This window comes from Saprolegnia parasitica (genome assembly GCF_000151545.1).
Source record: "Saprolegnia parasitica CBS 223.65 unplaced genomic scaffold supercont2.1, whole genome shotgun sequence".
In the NCBI taxonomy this organism is placed as follows: domain Eukaryota; phylum Oomycota; class Saprolegniomycetes; order Saprolegniales; family Saprolegniaceae; genus Saprolegnia; species Saprolegnia parasitica.
The window spans coordinates 262,738-282,403 of record NW_012156395.1 but is presented as its reverse complement, the minus strand read 5'-3'; the positions used below and the strand labels follow the sequence as shown (position 1 = coordinate 282,403).

Genomic DNA, 19,666 nt, shown 5'->3' with positions numbered 1-19,666 from the left:
GAAGCAAGCTCATGTCGATGGCCGCAGCGAATGTAAGCCCTTATGGTGCAGTATTGGAAGCTCCAGTTCAATTACCAGCCACCGCTTTCTTTATGCCAAGAGATTCCGATTCGATGCTACACTAGATCTGTGTGTGCATGGGGCTCGATGCTGAGAGGAGGATGGATGGCAGCGAGGGTGTGGAGGCTTCAGGACAAGGCGTCGTCATCGTCGAAGGGCCGCCGCATGAACGAGAAGACATCAATGGAGCTCGCCGATGCTTCGTCGTCGGAGGCAAAGAAAGAGTCGGTCGGCGGCGACGCGATGGCGGCGGCGGCCTCCTGCTCGAGCCGCTTCTCCCGGAGCAACCGCTGCAGCTGGCGCACGCTAATGTTGAGGTTGAGCCGAGCAATTATCTCGGCTGCTGTGAGATTGTCCTTGTACGCAGCGTCGAGGATCTGCAGCTCGACGTCCGGCGAGAGTCGCCGCGGCCGGCCCATGCGCTTCTTGGTACCATACGTATCGGGGTGGGCGAGGAAGCCTCGGATGCAGCTCACGCAGCGCCCCATCTCCTGCGCAATCTACGAGCCACGGGCGCGCTTCATGCGTAGGTAGCTCATGGCGTCGTCTACCTTGCGCTCGCTCATGCCATTCCCGCGCATGGCCAAGATCGAGGCCCGCTCGACGACCGAGAGCTCGGTCCCGCGTGGCATCCCACCGATACCGGTCGTTTGATTGGCTGAAATGCACCCCCAACCGCCAATCAAAGAAGGCCAATCCACACCAATGCGAAAACATGCTCGGGCCGGTCGCTTGCGACGACGTCGGCCATGTCGTCGCCACGCTCATGCTCCTGGCCTTGGGCTTCGCCGCCAATGCGATGCTCGTCCTGCGGTAGGCGAACACATCTTCATGCGACCTCTCATGGCGCGCCTAGTCCGCTCTACCGCGCGCGCATGGCGGCCGGCCGGCCTGTCCACACGTCGACGACCAGCCTCTGCCTGCTGCTGCTGTCGATTTGCCTCTTGTCCGACTCGCTACTGCACCACCGGTACGAGCCGCCTACATGAGGATGCGATGATGGACGCAGGATGCATCGAGGTAGAGCGTGCTGGAGCGACTGGCGCATCTTTACGGCCTTATGGACAATGCGGCGCATGCGACGATCGCGCTCCTCTCGTGGGCGCTCACGTGCACGGTGGCCTTCCCGCGCCACTCGCTGCGGCCGCTCGAAGGCGTCGCTGCGCTCTTCACCGGCAGTCTTCTCGACCTCGACCACTTTATCGTCGCCGCGGGCTGGAGCTTTCGCGCGGCCACGTCCCTGAGCGTACAACACACGTCTACATGATGACAGCGATCGGTTCCAATCGCATGTTCTGTAGGAGCGTCCGTTTGGTCATGCGGTGGTGTTCGTGGCGGCTCTCGCGCTGCTCACGTGGTGGACTTGCCCGGTGGCCCGCCGGGTGCGCGCTGTCGCCTTTGTACTGGTGCGTCAACGCATGTAGCTTTGCAATGATCTCACAAGTAGACACCCAGGCGTGCTTGCTGAGCCACCATCTGCGCGACTCGTATCGACGAGGCCTCTGGATCGCACCGGTCGTGGGGTCGACGCCGCCCGTGCCGTACCCGATCTACTTGGTCCTCGAGGTCCTGCTGCCGACCAGCCTCGCGTTCTGGTGGCGCTGGATGGAGCGGCGCCCGCACACCCGACCAGAGCCAGCATTGGTCGTTTGACCCTCTTGTGTCTCAGGTCGCGCGCTTGGCACGTCAATACCGATTGTTCATCGCTTTGGTGGAGACCTCCTAGTCGCTGTCGCTATACTACGCTCAACAGACTATACTCGCAACTCACTAGGCTAGAATTCAATAGACAATATTTTCCACTTGGACTAGTTCATGCTTGCGATGGACTAGTCGTTGAGCCGCCGACGAGGCTGCACCGCAGTGGACGTGGCCAAAATTTCGATCTTCCACGTGTCGTATCCGGATGACGCGTCGTTTGACGTAGTTTTACCCAGCGTTTTACTCAGGGCCGACGATCCCCTCCATGCTTTCAGTCCAAAGACGAGGTAGCGCGCGTCGATCCCGTCAGCTATCGTTCTGCTAGGCTGCGCTTGTGTCGCTTGTACCTGGATCGTCCGCGTTGCTTGGGTTGCCTGCATGCACCCCATCGTTTAACGCAAGTGCGTTTTTAGGGCCAACGCCGGCGGCGATCGCCATTGTATCCGGACAACCGACGGTGGCGTGAAACGCAGAGTGGAAGAAGCATGGAAGAGATCAGCACGACGACGCGGGAGAAGGCGAGCGTGACCAAGGCCTACCTGGAGCAGAAGTACGCCATCATGAAGAAGGAGCGCGAGGAGAGTCGCATGCGGCGCAACATCCTCGAGCAGAAGATGCAGAGCCTCAAGCTCGAAGAGCCGGCGAAAGAGTCGTACCGCGCCGAGCTGCGCAACCAAGAGCTCAACCAGATGCGCCAGCAGCGCAAGCGCCTGACGATCCAAGACTTCCAGTCGCTCGCCGTCGTGGGTCGCGGCGCCTTTGGCGAGGTGCGCCTCGTGCGCAAGAAGGACACGGGCGAGGTCTTCGCGCTCAAGAGCATGCTCAAAAGCTCCATGGTCATGAAGAACCAGGTCGGCCACGTGCGCGCCGAGCGGGACATTCTGGCCATGGCCGACAACGAGTGCCAATGGCTCGTCACGCTCCAGTACTCGTTCCAGGACACGAACCGACTGTACATGGTACGAAACATGTCATTGTCCTAGCAGATTTTCAACGACGAGGCGACTAGGTCATGGAGTACCTTCCTGGCGGCGACCTCATGGGTCTTCTCATCAAGGAAGACAAGCTCAGCGAGACCACGACGCGCTTCTACGCCGCCGAGATGGTCATGGCCATCGAGTCGGTGCACGAACTCGGGTACATCCATCGCGACATCAAGCCCGACAACGTGCTCCTTGACGCCTTTGGCCACATCAAGCTCACGGACCTCGGCCTCTGCAAGAAGATGGATGTTGCGCCTCACGAGATGCTCCCGATCACGACCCACACGATGACCGATGCCGCCAGCGGTACCAGGCGGCTCTTGGATCATGGGTCGTCTCATGCAAGCATGTAGGCCAGCCCATCAACGACCGGACGCGGCCGTACAACCGCAACCGCGAAGTGGCCTTCAGCACGGTTGGGACGCCTGACTACATTGCGCCCGAAGTGCTTTGCAGCAAGGCTACGGCAAGGAGTGCGACTGGTGGTCCATGGGTGTCATCCTCTACGAGTGTCTGATCGGGTACCCGCCGTTCAACGCCGACGACCCCATGTCCACGTGCCGCAAGGTACCGACGCCCGATGCGATGTCAGATGTGGTACAGCTGCTGACTAGATTGTCAACTGGAAACAAACGCTGGTGTTCCCCACCGAGGCGATCCAGAGTCTGAGTCCCCACTGCATCGACTTTATCCGGCGGCTCATCTGCAGCGCGGACGTGCGTCTGGACGTCGCGCACATCAAAGCGCACCCGTGGTTTGCCGGCATCGAGTGGTCGAGTCTGCGGACGACGCAGGCGCCGCAGACGCCGCCGCGTGGCGGGCGGGAGTTCCAAGAGTCGATGCTGAAGCTCCAGCGCCTCGACACGAACGATGTCCAGTACCAGACGCTCGTCAAGCAGATCACGCAAAACTTTGACGAGTTCCCGGACCAAGGCCTCGGCCACTTGCACGAAGACGCGTCGAGCTACGAGTCGCTCGTGCCGAAAGCGCCCAACAGCGACGGCGGCGAGTACAACAAGTTCATCGGGTATACGTACCGGCGCAAGCCCAAGGTCCGCGTCACACTCAACGAGACTTTCACCGAGACGAGCCTCGGTACGTTGCTATCACGTTGTCCAACCGTGGCTCCAAACGTGGCGTACTGACTCGCGTTCTGTGTAGAGAGCAGCCTTCCGAGTGTAGGCAGCAGTCTCCCAGAGGCAGCCAACACGTCGTCCTAAACGTGGGCGTTCGTTTATATAAATATATATGTGTTCAGCTGCAATCGTGGAGCCGAGGGTCGAGGGTGTCTGTGTCGCCCTGAAGAAGCCATGCTGCAATTGGAAAGGGCTTGGCCAGCTTAACAACAATGTTGCCAAATACGTCGATGGACCGCTGCGAGGGCTAGGGTAAGCGCGGGAGGACTCAGGACATACGCTAAGACGACGCAGATCTCAGTTTTGTTATAATGTTACTTGAAGAACTCGGGCGCCGACGCGGGCGCCATGGGATACCCGGCGTTCTTCTGGAGCGGGACGGCGAGAGGGACGGCATTCGGCGCAATGTAATGGAAGAACCACGTGTCCTTGGCATAGCCTTCGCCGTTGCTGCTTTGACCGATCGAGCCGTACAAGAACCAGCCGAGCTCCTCGAGCTTGGCGAAAAGGTGCAGCAGAAAGATGCGCGCGTCAATGCTGTCGTCGCCGTTGAAGCTCCACGGGTACCCGCTAAACTTGAACTCGGCGCAGCCCGGCACATAGTCGAGCGTTTTGCGCTGAAGTCCCGCCGGCCAGTAGCGCGCAATGAGCTGCGCCATGACGGGTTGGAGCTCGACCGGCGCGCGCAGCAAGCGCAGGAGGTCGCTCGAGTTGGTCGAGATCGCAAACATCGTCGGCGACTCCTCGGCGATGCCGTGGCGGAAGACGAGCGTGTCGCGCGTGTACTGGGAGTTGGAGATGTCGCTGGACGAGTGGAGGGTGTAGCCGTGGCGCTTGAGCACGATGAGGATCTCGAGCATGAGGTAGCGCGCGTGCACGGTCGAGCGGCCGTTCGGAACCCACGGCGACCCGCCGAGCTTGAACTCAAAGCAGCGCGACCGGGGCTGGGAGGACCAGATCCCCTCGGGCCACGAGCGCGTGATGGCTTGGCTGATCCAGTTGTTGGCCTCGGGTGGGAAGCCGACGAGGCGGAGGAGGTCGTGCTTCATAAGCGCAAGGCAGGCGAACGTCGTCATGATGTCGAAAGTTGGAAAATGACAACGCAATTTGAGAATGGCAATCATCCGGATAACGTGGGATAAAGAGCGCCAGCTGATGAATCCGGTGCGAATTTTGTATCCATCCGGCGTTACGTACCTATCTATCCAATGGGCCACAAACAACGCAATTGGATAGTAGACACTTCTAAGCGGACCAGAAAAAGCTCCTTTTGGATCTACAAGTCGTCTAGACATGAAAATTGTGGACACGTACCAGAACGTCTCGTGGACACGGTCCAGACTGTCTTGTCCAACACAGGCATGTCGTGATTTCGCAAATGACATGTCGCTTGGAGGACTCTGAATGAAGTTCGGGTCCGAACGTGTGGTGTGTTGGAAGGCTCAGTAAATGACCCTTGGCGTCGGTGACGTTGGGCCTTGGATACCGCACAAACGACTTCAATTGTATTGTAGCAGCATCAATTAGGTCGTCCTTGGAGAGGATTTCAACACGAGTTGGTGGTCTCTTGCCTCGATGTGCGTCGCCAGCACCGGATCGTCCACGATGTGCTCTGCACGTTGTTAAAGGTCCGCCGACGGCAGCGAGCAGCGAGTGCATTTCATCAGCGTCCAGCGCTCGGTTGCCGAGTGTCAACGCTGCCTCAAACGGCTTTTTCGATCGCGCGGGACGGTCAGGGCGTGGACGAGAGCTATGGATGACGAGATGCCCGAGCTTGACACTGTCGACCATCATTCACATGGATCGAGACCATCACATTCATCAACTGATTGGCATTGAAATAGGAAATACACGCCGCCAAGGACGCGCTTGCAGCCACCGACCCGCCGCCTGGGCGTCGATGAAGACTTCTACGAGGCGCCTGCTGCCGTAGCCGCAGCCGAGCTCCGGCTACCCGACGCCATATTACCCAAGTACGCCGACTTCGTCTACCAAGTGATGCTCCGCGCGGTCAAGTTGTTGGAAGTTGTATATTGCACTTACTACAAGATAGCTAAAGGCTATAAATATCACTCTACATTTCACCGACTGTACGAGTCATGAGTGTGGCGACAGCCCCAAGGTGGGTCTTCCAACAGGTTTTGAGCCCAAGGGCTTCATCTGGGGCTACGATCGACCACACTCAACCGTGCCGGAATCGCAACCGAGCACATGAGCCCTACAACTCGACGCCAGCGCCAGCCGCAACACCAAGCGAGCGACAAAGCAGCGACGTCAGAACCCGCGGCGACGGCCCTCCAAACCGTAGCCACGAAGGGAGCAGTTACAAGATCAAGGGCGCCCAAAAGGTCGCGTTGCGCAGAGCCAACCGATCAAGATCAAACCCTCCAAATCTACTCCTGGTCACCCTTGCGACACAACCCTCGCAGGAACCAGGAAGCTCGGAGCTGTGGACGCAACAACAGCGCCACAAGGCCGAAGGGGGAGCACACCGGAGCAGGCAGCGCCAGAAGGACCGCGCCGCCCGAACAAACTCTCCAAAACCACTCCAGGACAACACCGCTAGACGAACGTCGCTAGATCCAGGAGGCCGGGACCCGTGGATGCAACAAGATGAGCATCCCAACGAGCCCGAAGTAAGACCGTCACGGAGCAGGCTGCGCCAGAAGGACCGCGCCGCCCGGACGAAAGCCGCGAGCCTTGAAGTCGACAAGAGCACGCGAGTACCCGGCACGAGAAGGCGATCAGTATCGCCTCGGCCGGAGAACGACATGGACTCGATCAAGATCAATGTCGAGCCAGCGGCGGCACCAACCCCGCCGAAACCACCAACACCGACGTCAACATCCACGATCGTCGAAGAAGCTCTCGCAAGGCAGCAAGCCCGCCACGACGAACAACGCCGACACGACGAGCAACGTCGAGAAGAGCAGAACGCAGCCAATCTAGAACGTCTAGCCGCACAATGGCAAGCGTGCATGAAGGAACAGCGAGAACAAAGCGACCGCGATCGACAAGCTGCACTGAAGGAACAAAGAGAACAAAACGACCGCGACCGACAAGCAGCACTGAAGGAACATCGACAAGCAGCGAACGAGCTTTTCGAACGCGCACGCCAAGATCGAGAGCAAGCACGCCAAGAGCGAGCCGCCAGCGAAGAGCAAGCACGCCAAGAGCGAGTCACATATGACGAGCGACGCTCCAAAGAGCAAGCGGACGCCATTGCCCGCGCCATCGCCATGGAACGCGAACGCATCGCCGCAACCGCCAACAGCATCCAGGTCGAGCGGGACGCCGCGATAGCACGAGCCCAGCTCGCAGAAGCCGCGAGACTTGCAGCCCAAACCGAAGCCCACGCAGCGGCCACTCGGGCACATCAACTCGCCGAAGAGATTCGTCAAATGCAAGAGCAAACCCAAGACGACGCGTCCATGGAGAACCGATCGGTCCACAACGAACCGCCAGGCAACCCATCAGGCACCCCGCGACAAGAACCTCCACGAGACCCCCCAGGCTACACGCCGTATGTCCCACCCACCCCGACCCGATCTACATCCAGCTCCGACTGGAACCTCAAGTGCAAGTATTTTTCAGGTCAAGAGACGTACCCGGGCCTTGGCAGCGACTTCCCATCTTGGCTCCGATCGTTTGAAGACGCCATCGCCCACAACAAAGCGTGCCTTCCCGATCACGCGTGGAACGACGAACAACGACGCAGCGCTCTCATCCAAAAGCTCAGCGGCGAAGCCCTCGAATGCTACAACCACTACCGAGACGAGTGGCACGACGACGTCGAACTCGAAGGACGCACGTTTGGCTACCACGACCTCGTCACTCGGCTCAGACGCACCTTCAAGTCGCTCCTATCGCCAAACCAGGCAGTCGAACTCCTCAAGGCTCCCAAACCCGTGTCGAAGTCATGGCTCGCTCACCTCCGATTCTACCGCCACGTCCAACGGCAGTTCGCGCTTCCGGTTCCCATGGTCATCCGCTACTTCGTCAATCATGCGTGCCCCGAGCGGGCAGAGACAATGAAACTAATCCTCGGCTTTGACAACGAGTGGAATGATTTCCGCAAGCTCGACATCGTCGTCACGTACCTTACGCACGATGTCGGAACCGGTGTGGGCTACAAGACGCCCAAGCGCGCCCATGCTCACTTCACCACACCTACCCCGCGCAATCGCGGCAGCCGCCGCGATGGCGGCGACGACAGCAGCGGTGATGACAAGTCTTCGGACACGCCCACACCACCGTCGCGTTTTCAGAAAAAGTGGTGCGAGCGCTGCAGACGCAACACTCACAACACGACTGACTGCTACGGCGCAAAGCGCCTCCGAAAGAAGGACGCCAAAGCAAACTCCGCCACCGACGCGACCCCGGATCCTCAACCGACGTCAATAGCCAAGAGCATCGAAGAAGCTCTCGCAAGGCAGCTAGCTCGTGACGACGAGTGGATACGCAAGCATCAAGCCGCAATCGCCGAAGATCGGCGCCGTCACGACGAGCAGATGCGCAAGCAGCGAATGCTTGACGATCAACAATACGACGAGCGTATGCGCAAGCAGCTCGCTCACGAACAACGTCGAAACGAAGAAGCGCGACGCTTTTACGAGCAAATGTGCCAGCAACCCGACGACCAGCATCATCGAGATGGAGCAAACGAGCGCTTCGAGCGCGCGCACAAACACCAAGTCGCAACTGAAGAGCGACGAGCCCAAGAGCCCACAGTCGATGCTGACGCACAAGTTCAGCACAAACACGCGCAGCAGGAAGCGTACAACTACATTGAAGGCGCGTGCCACGATCAAGAAGCAACCGCCATCGCCCAAACCGCAAACACTGAGCGCCAACGCGCAAAAGTGCCCACCGCTCCAACCAACGCAGAGCGAGACGCACCAGCAAATGCCCAAGCCATCGCAGTCGACATGCGTCCAGCTCACGAAGCTGCGACCGCTCGAGAGACGCCAAAAGCCGAGAAAATACGCCATCGGCAAGAACAAGTCCAAGGCAAGGACGAGTCCACGGCAACAAAACACGCAAACTTGACCGTTCTACCAAGCAAAACGCCAGACAAGCCGCCGCGTGTACTACCACCCACATCGTATTCACGCGCCTGCGTTGATCCCGATCCCGAGCCACCGCCAACAACCAGTACGACCCACTCGCAGAAGATCAACTTGACCAAGAGCTCCGACCCGGTCAACAACGCCGTGTATGGCTCCCAGCAACGACTCGACGTCGACTTTATGATCGCAAACGTTCACTCGCCGAGCCCCGACTCGATTGAGGGGGGACCGGAGATCAATACACTACCAGTACAGCTCAGGGACACAGCTGCCAAGCTCCGCAAGCTACTCAAGATCTACAGCACGATCAAGTACCAGTCGAAGGACAACATACGCGACACCAACGCGACTTCCAGATCGCGCAACTGGCCCGCGAGCAGCAGCACGTTCGTCATCGCAACCGCGATCAACCTCTTTGCACGAAGACCACGAACCGCTCGCTCAAGTACAAGCCAAATCAACCAGTACGCCACGGACGTCTCCACTGACGCCGGTCGTGCCAAATACAAGCTCGAGACCAAAAACATGGCCGAACGCCGCACCAAGGACACGCCCATCGCGATCGACCACAAGATGTTCGACGACAGTGGTAATCCACAACAGACCATAACACATGTCCAGATCGCCGTCGGATTGCTCCAATGGATGGCAACCCGCTACACGAGCAACCACAAGATCAACCACGAGACCACGACCCTCCGCATCCTACGCAACCTGTGGGAGACGAAGCACTACCGCCTCGAGCCAAAGCCCGACGGCTCACGATCGATGGACGTCTACACCAACGTCGACTGGGCCGGAGACAAGTCGGACAGACGCTCCACAACGGGCATGGTCACCAAGTTTAACGACATCCCGAACCACCGGTCGTCCAAGCAACAACCCACGGTCGTTCTCTCGACCATGGAAGCCGAGTATCGGCGCGCGCACCGGCACGCAAGAAGCCCGCTGGACCAAGCAGCTACTCAACGAGATCAAGATGGTCGAGGCCAAGGAGCAAATCAGCTTGTGGGTCGACAACCAACGTGCACTCAAGATGATGGAAGATCAAGTATCGTCCACGCGAGCAAAGCACATCGACACAAAGTACCACTTCATCCGCAATGCTGTCAAGGAAGGCGTAGTCACCACTGGCTACTGCCCAACCGGCGAAATGCCGGCCGCTGCGATGACCAAGCCGCTCTCTGCCAAATGCCTTAACCGTGCGCTTGAAGCATCAAGACACCCAACTAGCCATCTTGTACCAAGTACAACTTGAAGGCGCGTGTTGGAAGTTGCATATTGCACTTACTACAAGATAGCTAAAGGCTATAAATATCACTCTACATTTCACCGACTGTACGAGTCATGAGTGTGGCGACAGCCCCAAGGTGGGTCTTCCAACACAAGTTCCGCGCACATTTGCACTGGCTCGACAGGGCCGACCAAGCGTGCCACTTCTGCCCCGAGCACGAGACGTACCGCCACTTCCTCGTAGACTGCGACTTCATCAAGGACGTGTGGAGCACGCTTCACGCCGTCATGACCCCTCTGGGCGTGACCTTGCCGACAACGCTCTCAGGCTACCTCTACTCGACGCCCAACCCAAGACGACGTCCAACATGCACCAAGCCGCGTTCCGCTAACTCTGGCCCGTGCTCCGCGCCTGCGTGAGGTTCAACGTCTGGCGAGTCCGGAACGATCGCGTCTTTCGCGCCTACCTACCGCTGCCAAGTCCATGGACGATTGCCGTCAAGGCGGCGCGTGTCGCATAACTGCACTTGCACCACAGCCTCGTACAAGAGCCTGCTCTTCGTCGGCTTCTCCGGCTCCTCGCCCAACACGAGTGGCCGCGACGTCACCTCGTCCCGCGGATCGCGCTCCTGCCTCCGCCTGCCTAAATCAAGTTCCTCAACCGAGTGCACACAACAAAGAAAGTCCGACAATTTTATTTAGCATAGTTTATCAATTGTAATAGACGACCCACTTCAACAACAATGACTACATGGAGCTGGATACACGCGAGTTGGTGCGCGTACTTGGCTATGGAGAATGAGCTCCCGTGGTGGACCCACCTCGTCGGGGTATTGTTCGGTCGAGGTCGTTGGTTAGGTTGACATTTTGGTGCATCCGTTTAAGGCGTCATGGGCAAAGCTATGTGGCTTCTCAGTATCGTCGAAGGCCGCCGGCGACGTTTGCGGCGTCTTTGGCCGGAGGTTGCAGTCTACAATCGGTCCCGTGCGTTTGTATATCCAAGTCCAACACACGGAGCTTTTGAACAGCGTCTTTGAAGGCTTTGAAGAGAACGATAATTTGGAAAAACTGTCGGGACATACACTTCCGAGAGAGGCGATGGTCGGTTGCGACGGTATCACATTCTTTGGCGAGAGAATTGACACACAGCGTTTTCTGTAAATGTCCCTAGCTTTAAATACGTACGACAAGTTGACCAATACACGATATTGCTTTTGGGATACACTGCATCCAGTGTGGCAGGGGCTCTGCCGTCCTTACTCGAGCCTCGTCGATCGATAGCAGGCGCGATTCAGCGCCGAGATTGCGTTTAAATTTAATGCCGTTTGATGGGCTGTGGTTGTGCAAGTAGCGGCCCCATCCAGCTCATCTACCTCGCTACCATGCGCCGTGAGCTTGAGCAAAGCTGCGTCTGTCGGAAGATCGCTAACGTCACGGCTAAAGCCTTCTCGAGCCTTCCGCGCAGCCCCCGTTTAAATGCACGCGCGCTGACGTTGTGGCGCAGTCTGCCTAGTTCTACAGTCTCGACAATTGATGGCAGTGATCGAGCCGTGTCCACTCCATGTCCGACACGGTTGTCCTACACATGCGTGTCTACACCGTAGCACCACTGTCGCGCATCACGCAATTTTTAAAAGAGATTCTCACAACAATCTATAAATCAAAGACGCTATAAACCTAGTATCTTGTTAGTATAAACCTAGTAAAGTTGCTGTGTACGACCTTTAGCGCCTTGAGAGAATATTCCTCCACAATTGTGTGAGCGCCTTGAGTAGGAGTCTCGTGGAGCTGTGCCATAAAGTGTACTACTACTTGGCGTTGGACTGGAGGGTGTAGTACTCTCTTTGTACGCCGATGTGAGCTGTCCGCGTCTGTCCTCTGTCCAACGCAAGCCTGTCGGGCTTCTCGCACTGCTCCCTACTCACACTTTCACATATTTCATACGACCCCAACACCATGTCGTGCACCGAACCGACTGCGACGCACTACGTCAAGGAGGCCGGTGCGCTCGAGCCGGCCATCCAGGTCGACCAGAACGGCCTCGTTCTCGGTCAATGGAAGAGCGGCATCTGCGACTGTCTCGACGACCTGTGGCCCAATGCGTGCATGGCGTGCTTCTTTCCCTGCGTCGGCCTGGCTCAAGTCGCCCACCGCGTTGGGTTTGCAGCGTACAGCGGCGCTCTTTTGGGCTTTGGTCTGGTGTTTACCCTCCATCTCGCGACTTCATGGATCACGAGTGGCCTCGGGTGGTCCTACGACAGCGCTTGGGCCATCGTCGAGTACTCTTGTTTGGTCATCTGCGCCATCTGCGTCATGCTCGTGCGCGCCGACGTCCGCAAGAAGCTCTCGATTCCAGGCTCGTACGTTGAAGATTTTGTCTGCGGCCTTTGCTGCAACTGCTGTGCGATCGCTCAAATGGCAACGCAAACCAACACGTACGAGCCGACGGTCTGCGACTTTGGTCCGAAGGACACGTTGCCAGGATACGCCTCGATGGCGTAAAGAATACTATATTAACAGGTCCCGTGCGGGGTGAGCTGGTAGGAACTTTTGAATGCGAAGCGTTGTTAACCGGTGTTTGCGACGACGGCGCGTTGGCCTAGACAAAAGTCAACGCGCGACCTTCGCTGCGCTGCGGTGCGCAGACTTTTCCCGGGCCAACGCGCCGTCGTCGCTTGCTGCAGTCCTCGCGCGCTTTCACATTCGCACCTAATCAAAAAGTTGCGTGAATTTCAGTCAAGTGCGCCGTCGTACTTAATCGAAATTGTTATACTTTAATCGAGTATAACGTCCGGCGATGTGACAGCACTTAACAGGAATTTCTATTTCGCACTTAACAGGACACATTTGGCGCGATATGATTGGCTTAGACCAATGAAACTGCGTTTTATTGGTCAAAATGGACGAATATATAGCCAATGGGTTGGCCGGATTGAGACACGACACGCCGAATTAATCCCCTGGGATGCTGGTACACCACGTAAACGTTCCTACCAGGATAATACAGCATACAATGTCGTGCTTGAGACAGTTGAAGCACTGCTGGAAGAGGCAACATGCAACGACCGACGAGACGAGCATGCTATTTTGCAACAACGACGATTCCGCAGCATATGCAGCCGCCTCATGGGCGCAGAGGACGACATATCTCAAGAGTTGTTCTGCTGCTTCCATCGAGTCGAGACGGTAAGCATGGGCAAGAACGACACATGTCCACAACATAAACTTGGACCAATGCCACTCAGAATGCCACGATCGGCTATGCCTTAGCCGCATGGCCGACAAGTGGCGTTTCCACGCCGAGGCTTTAAAAATACTCCGAGACTTTCAAGGGAATGATCATGTAGAAGATCGGGCGGCCCCGAAATGCCTTTGCCACACCCAAGAGACGCAGCAATAGTCCGTTGCGATAATCTAACGGTATCACATTCTGTGGCGGGAGAATTGACACACAGCGTTTCTGGTAGACATCTGCAGCTTTCGACTGCATACGGCAAGTTGACCAATACGCGATATTGCTTTAGGATACGCTACATCCAGCGTGCGGGGAGTCTCGTCGATGGCAGGCGCGATCCAGCGCCGAGATTGCGTTTGAATTTTCAAATCCAGTGTATCATTCGGATAACCATATTGTATGCGGATGCTTTCTGCGCACCGATTGGCTAAAATGGGTATCGTCGCGTGAGAGGAATCCCACTTGGCGAATCGGCAATGGAGCAGCTCTGGGCGTGGGTCGCCTTCTACGCGCCGGCGACCGACGCGCGCCTGAGCGACTGCGTCAGCGCCGTCCTGCAGGAGGTCTACCCGACAGAGCTCGATGCGATCCGCGCCGAGGAGGACAGCGTCGTCGAGTGGCGAGGCCCGGCCGTGCTCCTCAACACGCATGCCAAGGAGCTCCAGATGAAGTCGTACCTGAGCTGGGACCACCTGCCTAGCCTCACGCTCGCCATGAAGCCGACCGAGTCCACGCCTGCGGCGGCGAAGGAGCTCCGCGCGCTGCTCGAGGCGCTCTGCATCGCTGCCTTCCACAGCGTGCAAAAGGCCATCTTCGTACAGGACATCATCAACATGGCATCCGACGTCCAGGAGGCAGTGTGCGAGGTCCTCTCGCAGGTTTCGCTGCCCGTATCCGAGCCGGACGCGCCGCCGTCCCCGCGCCCGACGACGGCGATGGCCCACGGCCCCCAGGAGACGCCGCCACTGGGCTGCCAGGGGACGACCGCACGTCGTCGAGCACCCGCAGCGAGATGCACCGGCTCGCACGAGAAAACGCGATGCTGAAGGAAGAAGTCGCGACGCTCTTGCAAGAAGTCGAGACCCAAAAGGCGACGGCAGCCCGCCTTGAAGCCGACGACGCCAAGCGCCAGGCCGACTTTGAGACGGCGCAGCTCCAGATGGACGTGGATATGGCCAAGCACGAGCGCACGCTCAAGGAACAGTACCGCGATCTCATCAAGCAGCTGCAAGACGACGTGGCCATCGCGCAGCAGAAGAGCCATGCGCTCTGCCACGTCGAGACGGACCTGGCCGCGCTCAAGGACGAAATGGACGTGGTCCGCGCGACGGCCGCCAAGGCCACGAAGCTCGAGGCGCGGCTCGAGAAGTACAAGCTCAAGATCGACGAGCTACCGCGCCTCAAGGAGTGCAACAAGCGCTTGGAGGAGAAGAACGCCGAGCTATCCGACAAGGCGTTGGCGCAAGAGACGCAGCTGTCGCGTCTCCAGGCCGTCCACCGCAAGCTCGAAGAAGCCAAGGACGCCATGGCCAGCATGGTGCTACATCAAGTCCTTATCTCCCTCTCAACGGCCACGTGTGTAGGCGGTACGCATGAGCGAGATGGAGGCGACCATGGCCCGGCGCGAGAACGAGCGCCTCGAGATGCGCGCCGATCTCGACGCGGCGCGGCTAGAAGCCCAACGGCAGCAAAGCCTCAAGGACGACCTGGAGGCGACTTTGGCGCAGCTGCAAGACGGGCAGCCGGTCGCGGTCAGCGGCGAGCGGCTCGAGCTCGACCACGGCATGCTCGAAAAACTGAGCGCGCTCCAGCTTGAGAACGACCGCCTCCAGAAACAGCTCAGCGCCGAGGCCGCCGACCGTGTCGAGTCGCTCCTCGAAGAACTCGATGCACTCACGCGGGTGAAAAAGTCGTTTGAATCTAAGTTTTTTGCGACCCAAGATGCGCTCGAGGCCATGACGGCGCAGAGCAGCGACCAAGAGCAAACGATCGCGTCGCTCCGTCTCGTGCACGCCGACCTCGAAGCGCAGCGCCAGACGCTTCAGGACCATCTCACGACGACGACGACGACCTTGGCGACGCTGCAAGAGACGCACGGACGCAGCGTGACCGACGCCGCTCAGGAGTACGCTCGCCTCGAGACCGAGGCGGCGGCCCAAATCGCTGCCCGCGATGCCCAGATCCAAGACCTCGTTGCGGCCATATCGGCCAAGGACGCCGACACGACTGTGCTCCGCGCTACCGTCGCCTCGCTTACGGCCAGCTTGACCAGCGAGAAGGATGCTTTTACGGCGCTTGAAGCGGCGCATGCGGCGCTGCAAGCGTCTGCGCACTCACTGGAGTCGACGCTGCGTGCGACGGAAGCCACTTTGGCGACGAGAACCAACGAGCTGGAGCAAGCCCACGCCGATCGCGAGCGCGACGCTGTTGTCGCCGAGACAGAGAAGACCAGCTTACGCAGCGATTTTGAGGTCCAACGCGAGACGCTCGAGAGCCAAGCGTCGATCCTGCAGCACGTCAACCATGACATGCACCACGCGCTCGAGGCGCAGCGCGCGCAGAACGCCGAGCTCAAATCGGCGGCCGAGCGCTCGTCGGAAGCCATGAGGATGCTCACCGAAGACCTCGACGGAACGCGGGTGCAACTCGACGCAGCGAGACTCGACACGCGCCGCATGGAGGCAGCCAACGCGTCCTTGGCGCTGGAGCTGTCTCGACTCCAAACGGCCCACGACGACATGGCGACCGAGTGGGCCAAAGACCAAGCGGTTCAGATGGCGCTGCACAGCAAGGTCGCTGCCAAGACAGAGACGTGCGCGCAGCTCGCAGCCGACATCGATGCTCTTCGTGCTGACATGACGACGCAGCAAACTGCCCACGACGTACTTGTTGAACGCCATGCGGTGCTGGAAGCCCAAGTGACCGAGAAGGACGCGATGGACGCACGCGCTGCGACGCTCGAGGCCGCGCTCGAGGCCAAGACGACGGCGCTTGCAGAGATTGCGGGCCGCCTTAGCTCGGCCGAGACGCAGCTCACAACGCTGCGGGCGATGGAGCAAGCCGGGAGGAAGTACGTGCACGACCTCGAGGCGCACCACGCAGCCGCGGTGGCAGCAAAATCGCGAGCTGGAGTTTGCCGAAGCGCGTTTCGCTCGCATGGAAGCGCGCAGTCGGGCGGCCGAGCGCGACCGAATGCACCACCACGGTACAGCCGACGCGCGCGACCCCGAGACCGACAAGCAGCTCAAGCTCTTGAACGATGAGCTCGAGCTGCTCAAGACCGAGTTCAAGAAGCTGCAGACGAGCTACGTCGCGCTTCAAACGGTGCGTGTGGTGGTGTCTTCTGCATGGCACCTCAGTTTTTGTAGCAACTGCGCGACTGCTCGTGCCGACGCACGGCGGCAATTGCAGTGTTGGGGTACGCTTGCATTCGAAAAATCTTCCGGACGCTGATCGATGTGTCTGGATATAGACAGCAAGAAGGGCTGCGCCGCCTCCAGCTGTTGTATGAGGAGGAAGGCAACAAGCTGCGCGAGCTGCTCTTGATCAAGACCCAGCGTACGCAAGCTCGTGGTGTTTCGTGTGCCTATCTATCTGGGTTGGTTCTGTAGTCGTACAAGAGAACCACCAGCTCCGGTGCAGCGGCAGCACGATGGCGCAGGAGCTCAAGCTCTTGAAGGAGAAGAACAGCAGCCTCCAACTCCGCGAAGTGCGACGAGAGAACGAGTCGACCGTCGGAAGGAAGCGGCCGATTGACGCTGTCTCGCCGCCGTCGTTCGGTCGACCGAATCCGACGATCGCCGCTGCTCATGCGGCTGCCCGTCCGCGCTCGGCCCTGCTGGCGGCGGCACCACCCGTCGTCGAGTCCTCACCGGCCTGCAAACAGCAATAGTTATCAGGACACATCTCATCACTTATAGAACCGTGCGTATCATCCTCTTGTCTGCAAGCGTACGAGTAAGAACTTAGAGGAACTTGTGCTCGTGGAGGCTGGCGCACGTCCCTTCCAGCATCGCATCCAGCGCGTGAAACGTGATCCCGAGCCCGGTCCGCGCCTTGTTGGTGTCAAAGTTGACGCGTGGCGCGGGTTGACCGGGTGACGCGGTCGCCGTCACCGCGATGGTCGGGTCGACGCGCCGCATCCCGTCGACGATCTCCTTGTCGGTCGCGTAGCAGCTCACGAGCATGTAGCGACCATTCGCCGCGGGCTTTTCAAATCCAAGCACGTGCGCGAGCGCCACGTCACGCACGTCGACGAGCGTGCGTCCAGCGAGCGATAGCACTTTGGTGTCTCCGTTCGCGAGCTTGAAGATCTTGTCGCTGCTTTCGTTCATGGTCGGTGGCAGCATCGGGCCCAAGATGAGCGTCGGGCACATGGCGACGAGGTCGAAGGCCGGCTGCGTCTCGGCGACAAACGCATTGGCCGTGCGCTCGGCGACCGTCTTGCTGAGGCAGTACCACAGCCCGAGCTTCTCCATCCGATCTTCGTTGCTCCAGTCGGCCTCGGTAAACTACGAACATAGTGATTGAGATCGGCGGCGCGAGAGGATGAAAAAACGGCATACGACATGGTCGTCGGGCAGCGTGTCGCAATGCACGTAGATGGCTGCCATCGACGACGTCAAGACGACGCGCCGGACGGTCGCTTGGCGCGCACACGAGCGGAGGACGTTGAGCGTTCCTTGAACCGCGGGCACGACCAGCAACTCGCGGGTCTGGTTCTTGACGAAGAAGGGCGACGCCGTGTGGAAGACGCCTACGCAGCCTTCGATCGCCTTGTCAAACGAGCCTTCCTATGGCAATGGCCAACGCGTCCAGGTGCATGACGACCTGCGTCGCTCGTACCTCGAGGAGGTCGGCCTGGCAGAGCTCGAGGCGCTCGGCGGCGCCCGGCAGCGCAACGAGGTGGGCGACCTTCTTGGCATCGTGGATGTTGCGCACGGTCGTCTTGACGCGGTAGCCTCTCTCGAGGAGGAGCTTGACGATGTACGACCCAAGGAAGCCCGAGCCGCCCGTCACGCACACCGTCTCGCCGCTCATGTTGCCGTTTGCCACCTCTGGAAAATGATACGGGCAGCGGTCGCGATCTATGTGGTTTCAGAGGTTTTGGTGCTTTGGAAGACGCGTTGTAGAAACGTGAGCCATTTACGAAGGACAAGGCCAACCTTTTTACGCATGCTACATATGCCGACTGGTCGGCTAGCGACCACTGCACTTCCGGAGGCCATGGCCTGCGATGTAGAAACCGATCTTGCCGATACACATACATTGGCAGACAACCAAAAGCAAACAATTCAAACACAACTCGTTACACTCATCGCTGGCCGTCGTCGGTCTTGAGGCGCTTGATGCTACCACTCGACGGCGCCGCTGCCCGCTTCTTTGTCAATGACTCGTCTCCAAGTACGCAAGGCGAGCTTTATCACGCCCACGATCAGCGTTGTTTGAGCAGTCGCCACCGGCTTTTGAGCCGCAGTTGCGGCAGTCGCACGCGACCATCGCCCCACCTCTGAGCACCGGAAGCGTCGCTGCGACCAAAGCTTGACGACTCGGTGCGTATTTTGTCGGCAGCTTGGTGTCGAGGAGGCGAATCGTCGGGTAGAGCACGTCGCAAGTGTAGTCGTAACGCACGTCAAGTGGGGCTTGAACGACCTCCTTGAGGAGGCCCGCGACGAAAAGAGGGACGTGCGACGGCGAGAGACGGTCGAGAACGAGCAAAACAACAAGCATGGCGTCGTTGCCATCACTGTCGTTGTACGAGTACGGACTATCGAAGAGCGACTTGGTCAAGCCTACCAGCGCGTTGGCGATCGCAGTCGCATCGGCGACAGCGACATGCAAGCCTTGATCGAGAGCGCGCAGCAACGCACACGCCGTGGTATCACAGCGGAGTCTCCACGAAGCCGAGACGGTGGCGACGACATCTCGCTCGAAACCCAGCCATCGGTGCAGACGTGCGAGCCGCTCGTCGCGCACCCGCTTGTACTCCTCTCGGGCAACGTCGACATACTGCGCCTCCAATGCGTCTTGAACCAACGGCAAAAGTGGCGTTGGCGACGCCGCGTCCATGTCCAAGATACCAGGCAAGAGCTCAAGAAGCGGCGCCATGGCCACGGGAAATCGCTGCACGATCGAGACCACAGAGCCGACGGGTGCGACGAAGCTGCGGATGGCAGCGACAAGCGTCGACGGGAGCCGCGAGCCAAGCCAGGACGACGTAGTTGACGCTTCGGAGGCGGCGCGCGCTTC

The 19,666-nt window shown here is 59.1% G+C and overlaps 8 protein-coding genes across 8 annotated transcripts; 4 read left to right on the top strand and 4 right to left on the bottom strand.

Annotated features, from left to right (window-relative positions):
• Nucleotides 1-105: 105 nt before the first annotated feature.
• SPRG_00101 (hypothetical protein) lies at nt 106-711 on the bottom strand. The gene is made up of 2 exons (XM_012338216.1): nt 612-711; nt 106-560 (listed from the first exon to the last, which is right to left on the bottom strand). The coding sequence occupies exons 1-2, from the start codon at nt 690-692 to the stop codon at nt 189-191; spliced, it is 453 nt and encodes a 150-aa protein (XP_012193606.1). The 5' UTR covers nt 693-711; the 3' UTR covers nt 106-188.
• A 64-nt stretch (nt 712-775) lies between these two features.
• Nucleotides 776-1,713, top strand: SPRG_00100 (hypothetical protein; the record flags this gene model as incomplete). Its single annotated transcript, XM_012338215.1, has 5 exons — nt 776-873; nt 917-1,030; nt 1,087-1,306; nt 1,362-1,466; nt 1,516-1,713. The coding sequence occupies 5 exons, from the start codon at nt 776-778 to the stop codon at nt 1,711-1,713; spliced, it is 735 nt and encodes a 244-aa protein (XP_012193605.1).
• A 533-nt stretch (nt 1,714-2,246) lies between these two features.
• Nucleotides 2,247-3,889, top strand: SPRG_00099 (AGC/NDR protein kinase; the record flags this gene model as incomplete). The annotated part of the gene is made up of 5 exons (XM_012338214.1): nt 2,247-2,720; nt 2,771-3,050; nt 3,098-3,159; nt 3,201-3,311; nt 3,359-3,889. The coding sequence occupies 5 exons, from the start codon at nt 2,247-2,249 to the stop codon at nt 3,887-3,889; spliced, it is 1,458 nt and encodes a 485-aa protein (XP_012193604.1).
• Nucleotides 3,890-4,162: 273 nt separating this feature from the next.
• Nucleotides 4,163-4,956, bottom strand: SPRG_00098 (hypothetical protein; the record flags this gene model as incomplete). The annotated part of the gene is made up of 1 exon (XM_012338213.1): nt 4,163-4,956. The coding sequence occupies one exon, from the start codon at nt 4,954-4,956 to the stop codon at nt 4,195-4,197; it is 762 nt and encodes a 253-aa protein (XP_012193603.1). The 3' UTR covers nt 4,163-4,194.
• A 7,182-nt stretch (nt 4,957-12,138) lies between these two features.
• SPRG_00096 (hypothetical protein) lies at nt 12,139-12,684 on the top strand (the record flags this gene model as incomplete). Its single annotated transcript, XM_012338212.1, has 1 exon — nt 12,139-12,684. The coding sequence occupies one exon, from the start codon at nt 12,139-12,141 to the stop codon at nt 12,682-12,684; it is 546 nt and encodes a 181-aa protein (XP_012193602.1).
• A 1,173-nt stretch (nt 12,685-13,857) lies between these two features.
• On the top strand, nt 13,858-16,785 carry SPRG_00095 (hypothetical protein; the record flags this gene model as incomplete). The annotated part of the gene is made up of 5 exons (XM_012338211.1): nt 13,858-14,407; nt 14,449-14,954; nt 15,001-16,524; nt 16,550-16,741; nt 16,777-16,785. The coding sequence occupies exons 1-5, from the start codon at nt 13,894-13,896 to the stop codon at nt 16,783-16,785; spliced, it is 2,745 nt and encodes a 914-aa protein (XP_012193601.1). The 5' UTR covers nt 13,858-13,893.
• A 487-nt stretch (nt 16,786-17,272) lies between these two features.
• SPRG_00094 (hypothetical protein) lies at nt 17,273-18,468 on the bottom strand. The gene is made up of 3 exons (XM_012338210.1): nt 18,263-18,468; nt 17,983-18,210; nt 17,273-17,928 (listed from the first exon to the last, which is right to left on the bottom strand). The coding sequence occupies exons 1-3, from the start codon at nt 18,455-18,457 to the stop codon at nt 17,383-17,385; spliced, it is 969 nt and encodes a 322-aa protein (XP_012193600.1). The 5' UTR covers nt 18,458-18,468; the 3' UTR covers nt 17,273-17,382.
• A 263-nt stretch (nt 18,469-18,731) lies between these two features.
• SPRG_00093 (hypothetical protein) lies at nt 18,732-19,525 on the bottom strand (the record flags this gene model as incomplete). The annotated part of the gene is made up of 2 exons (XM_012338209.1): nt 18,732-18,814; nt 18,877-19,525. 2 exons carry the CDS (start codon nt 19,523-19,525, stop codon nt 18,732-18,734), a joined length of 732 nt encoding a protein of 243 aa, XP_012193599.1.
• Between the last annotated feature and the right edge of the window lie 141 nt (nt 19,526-19,666).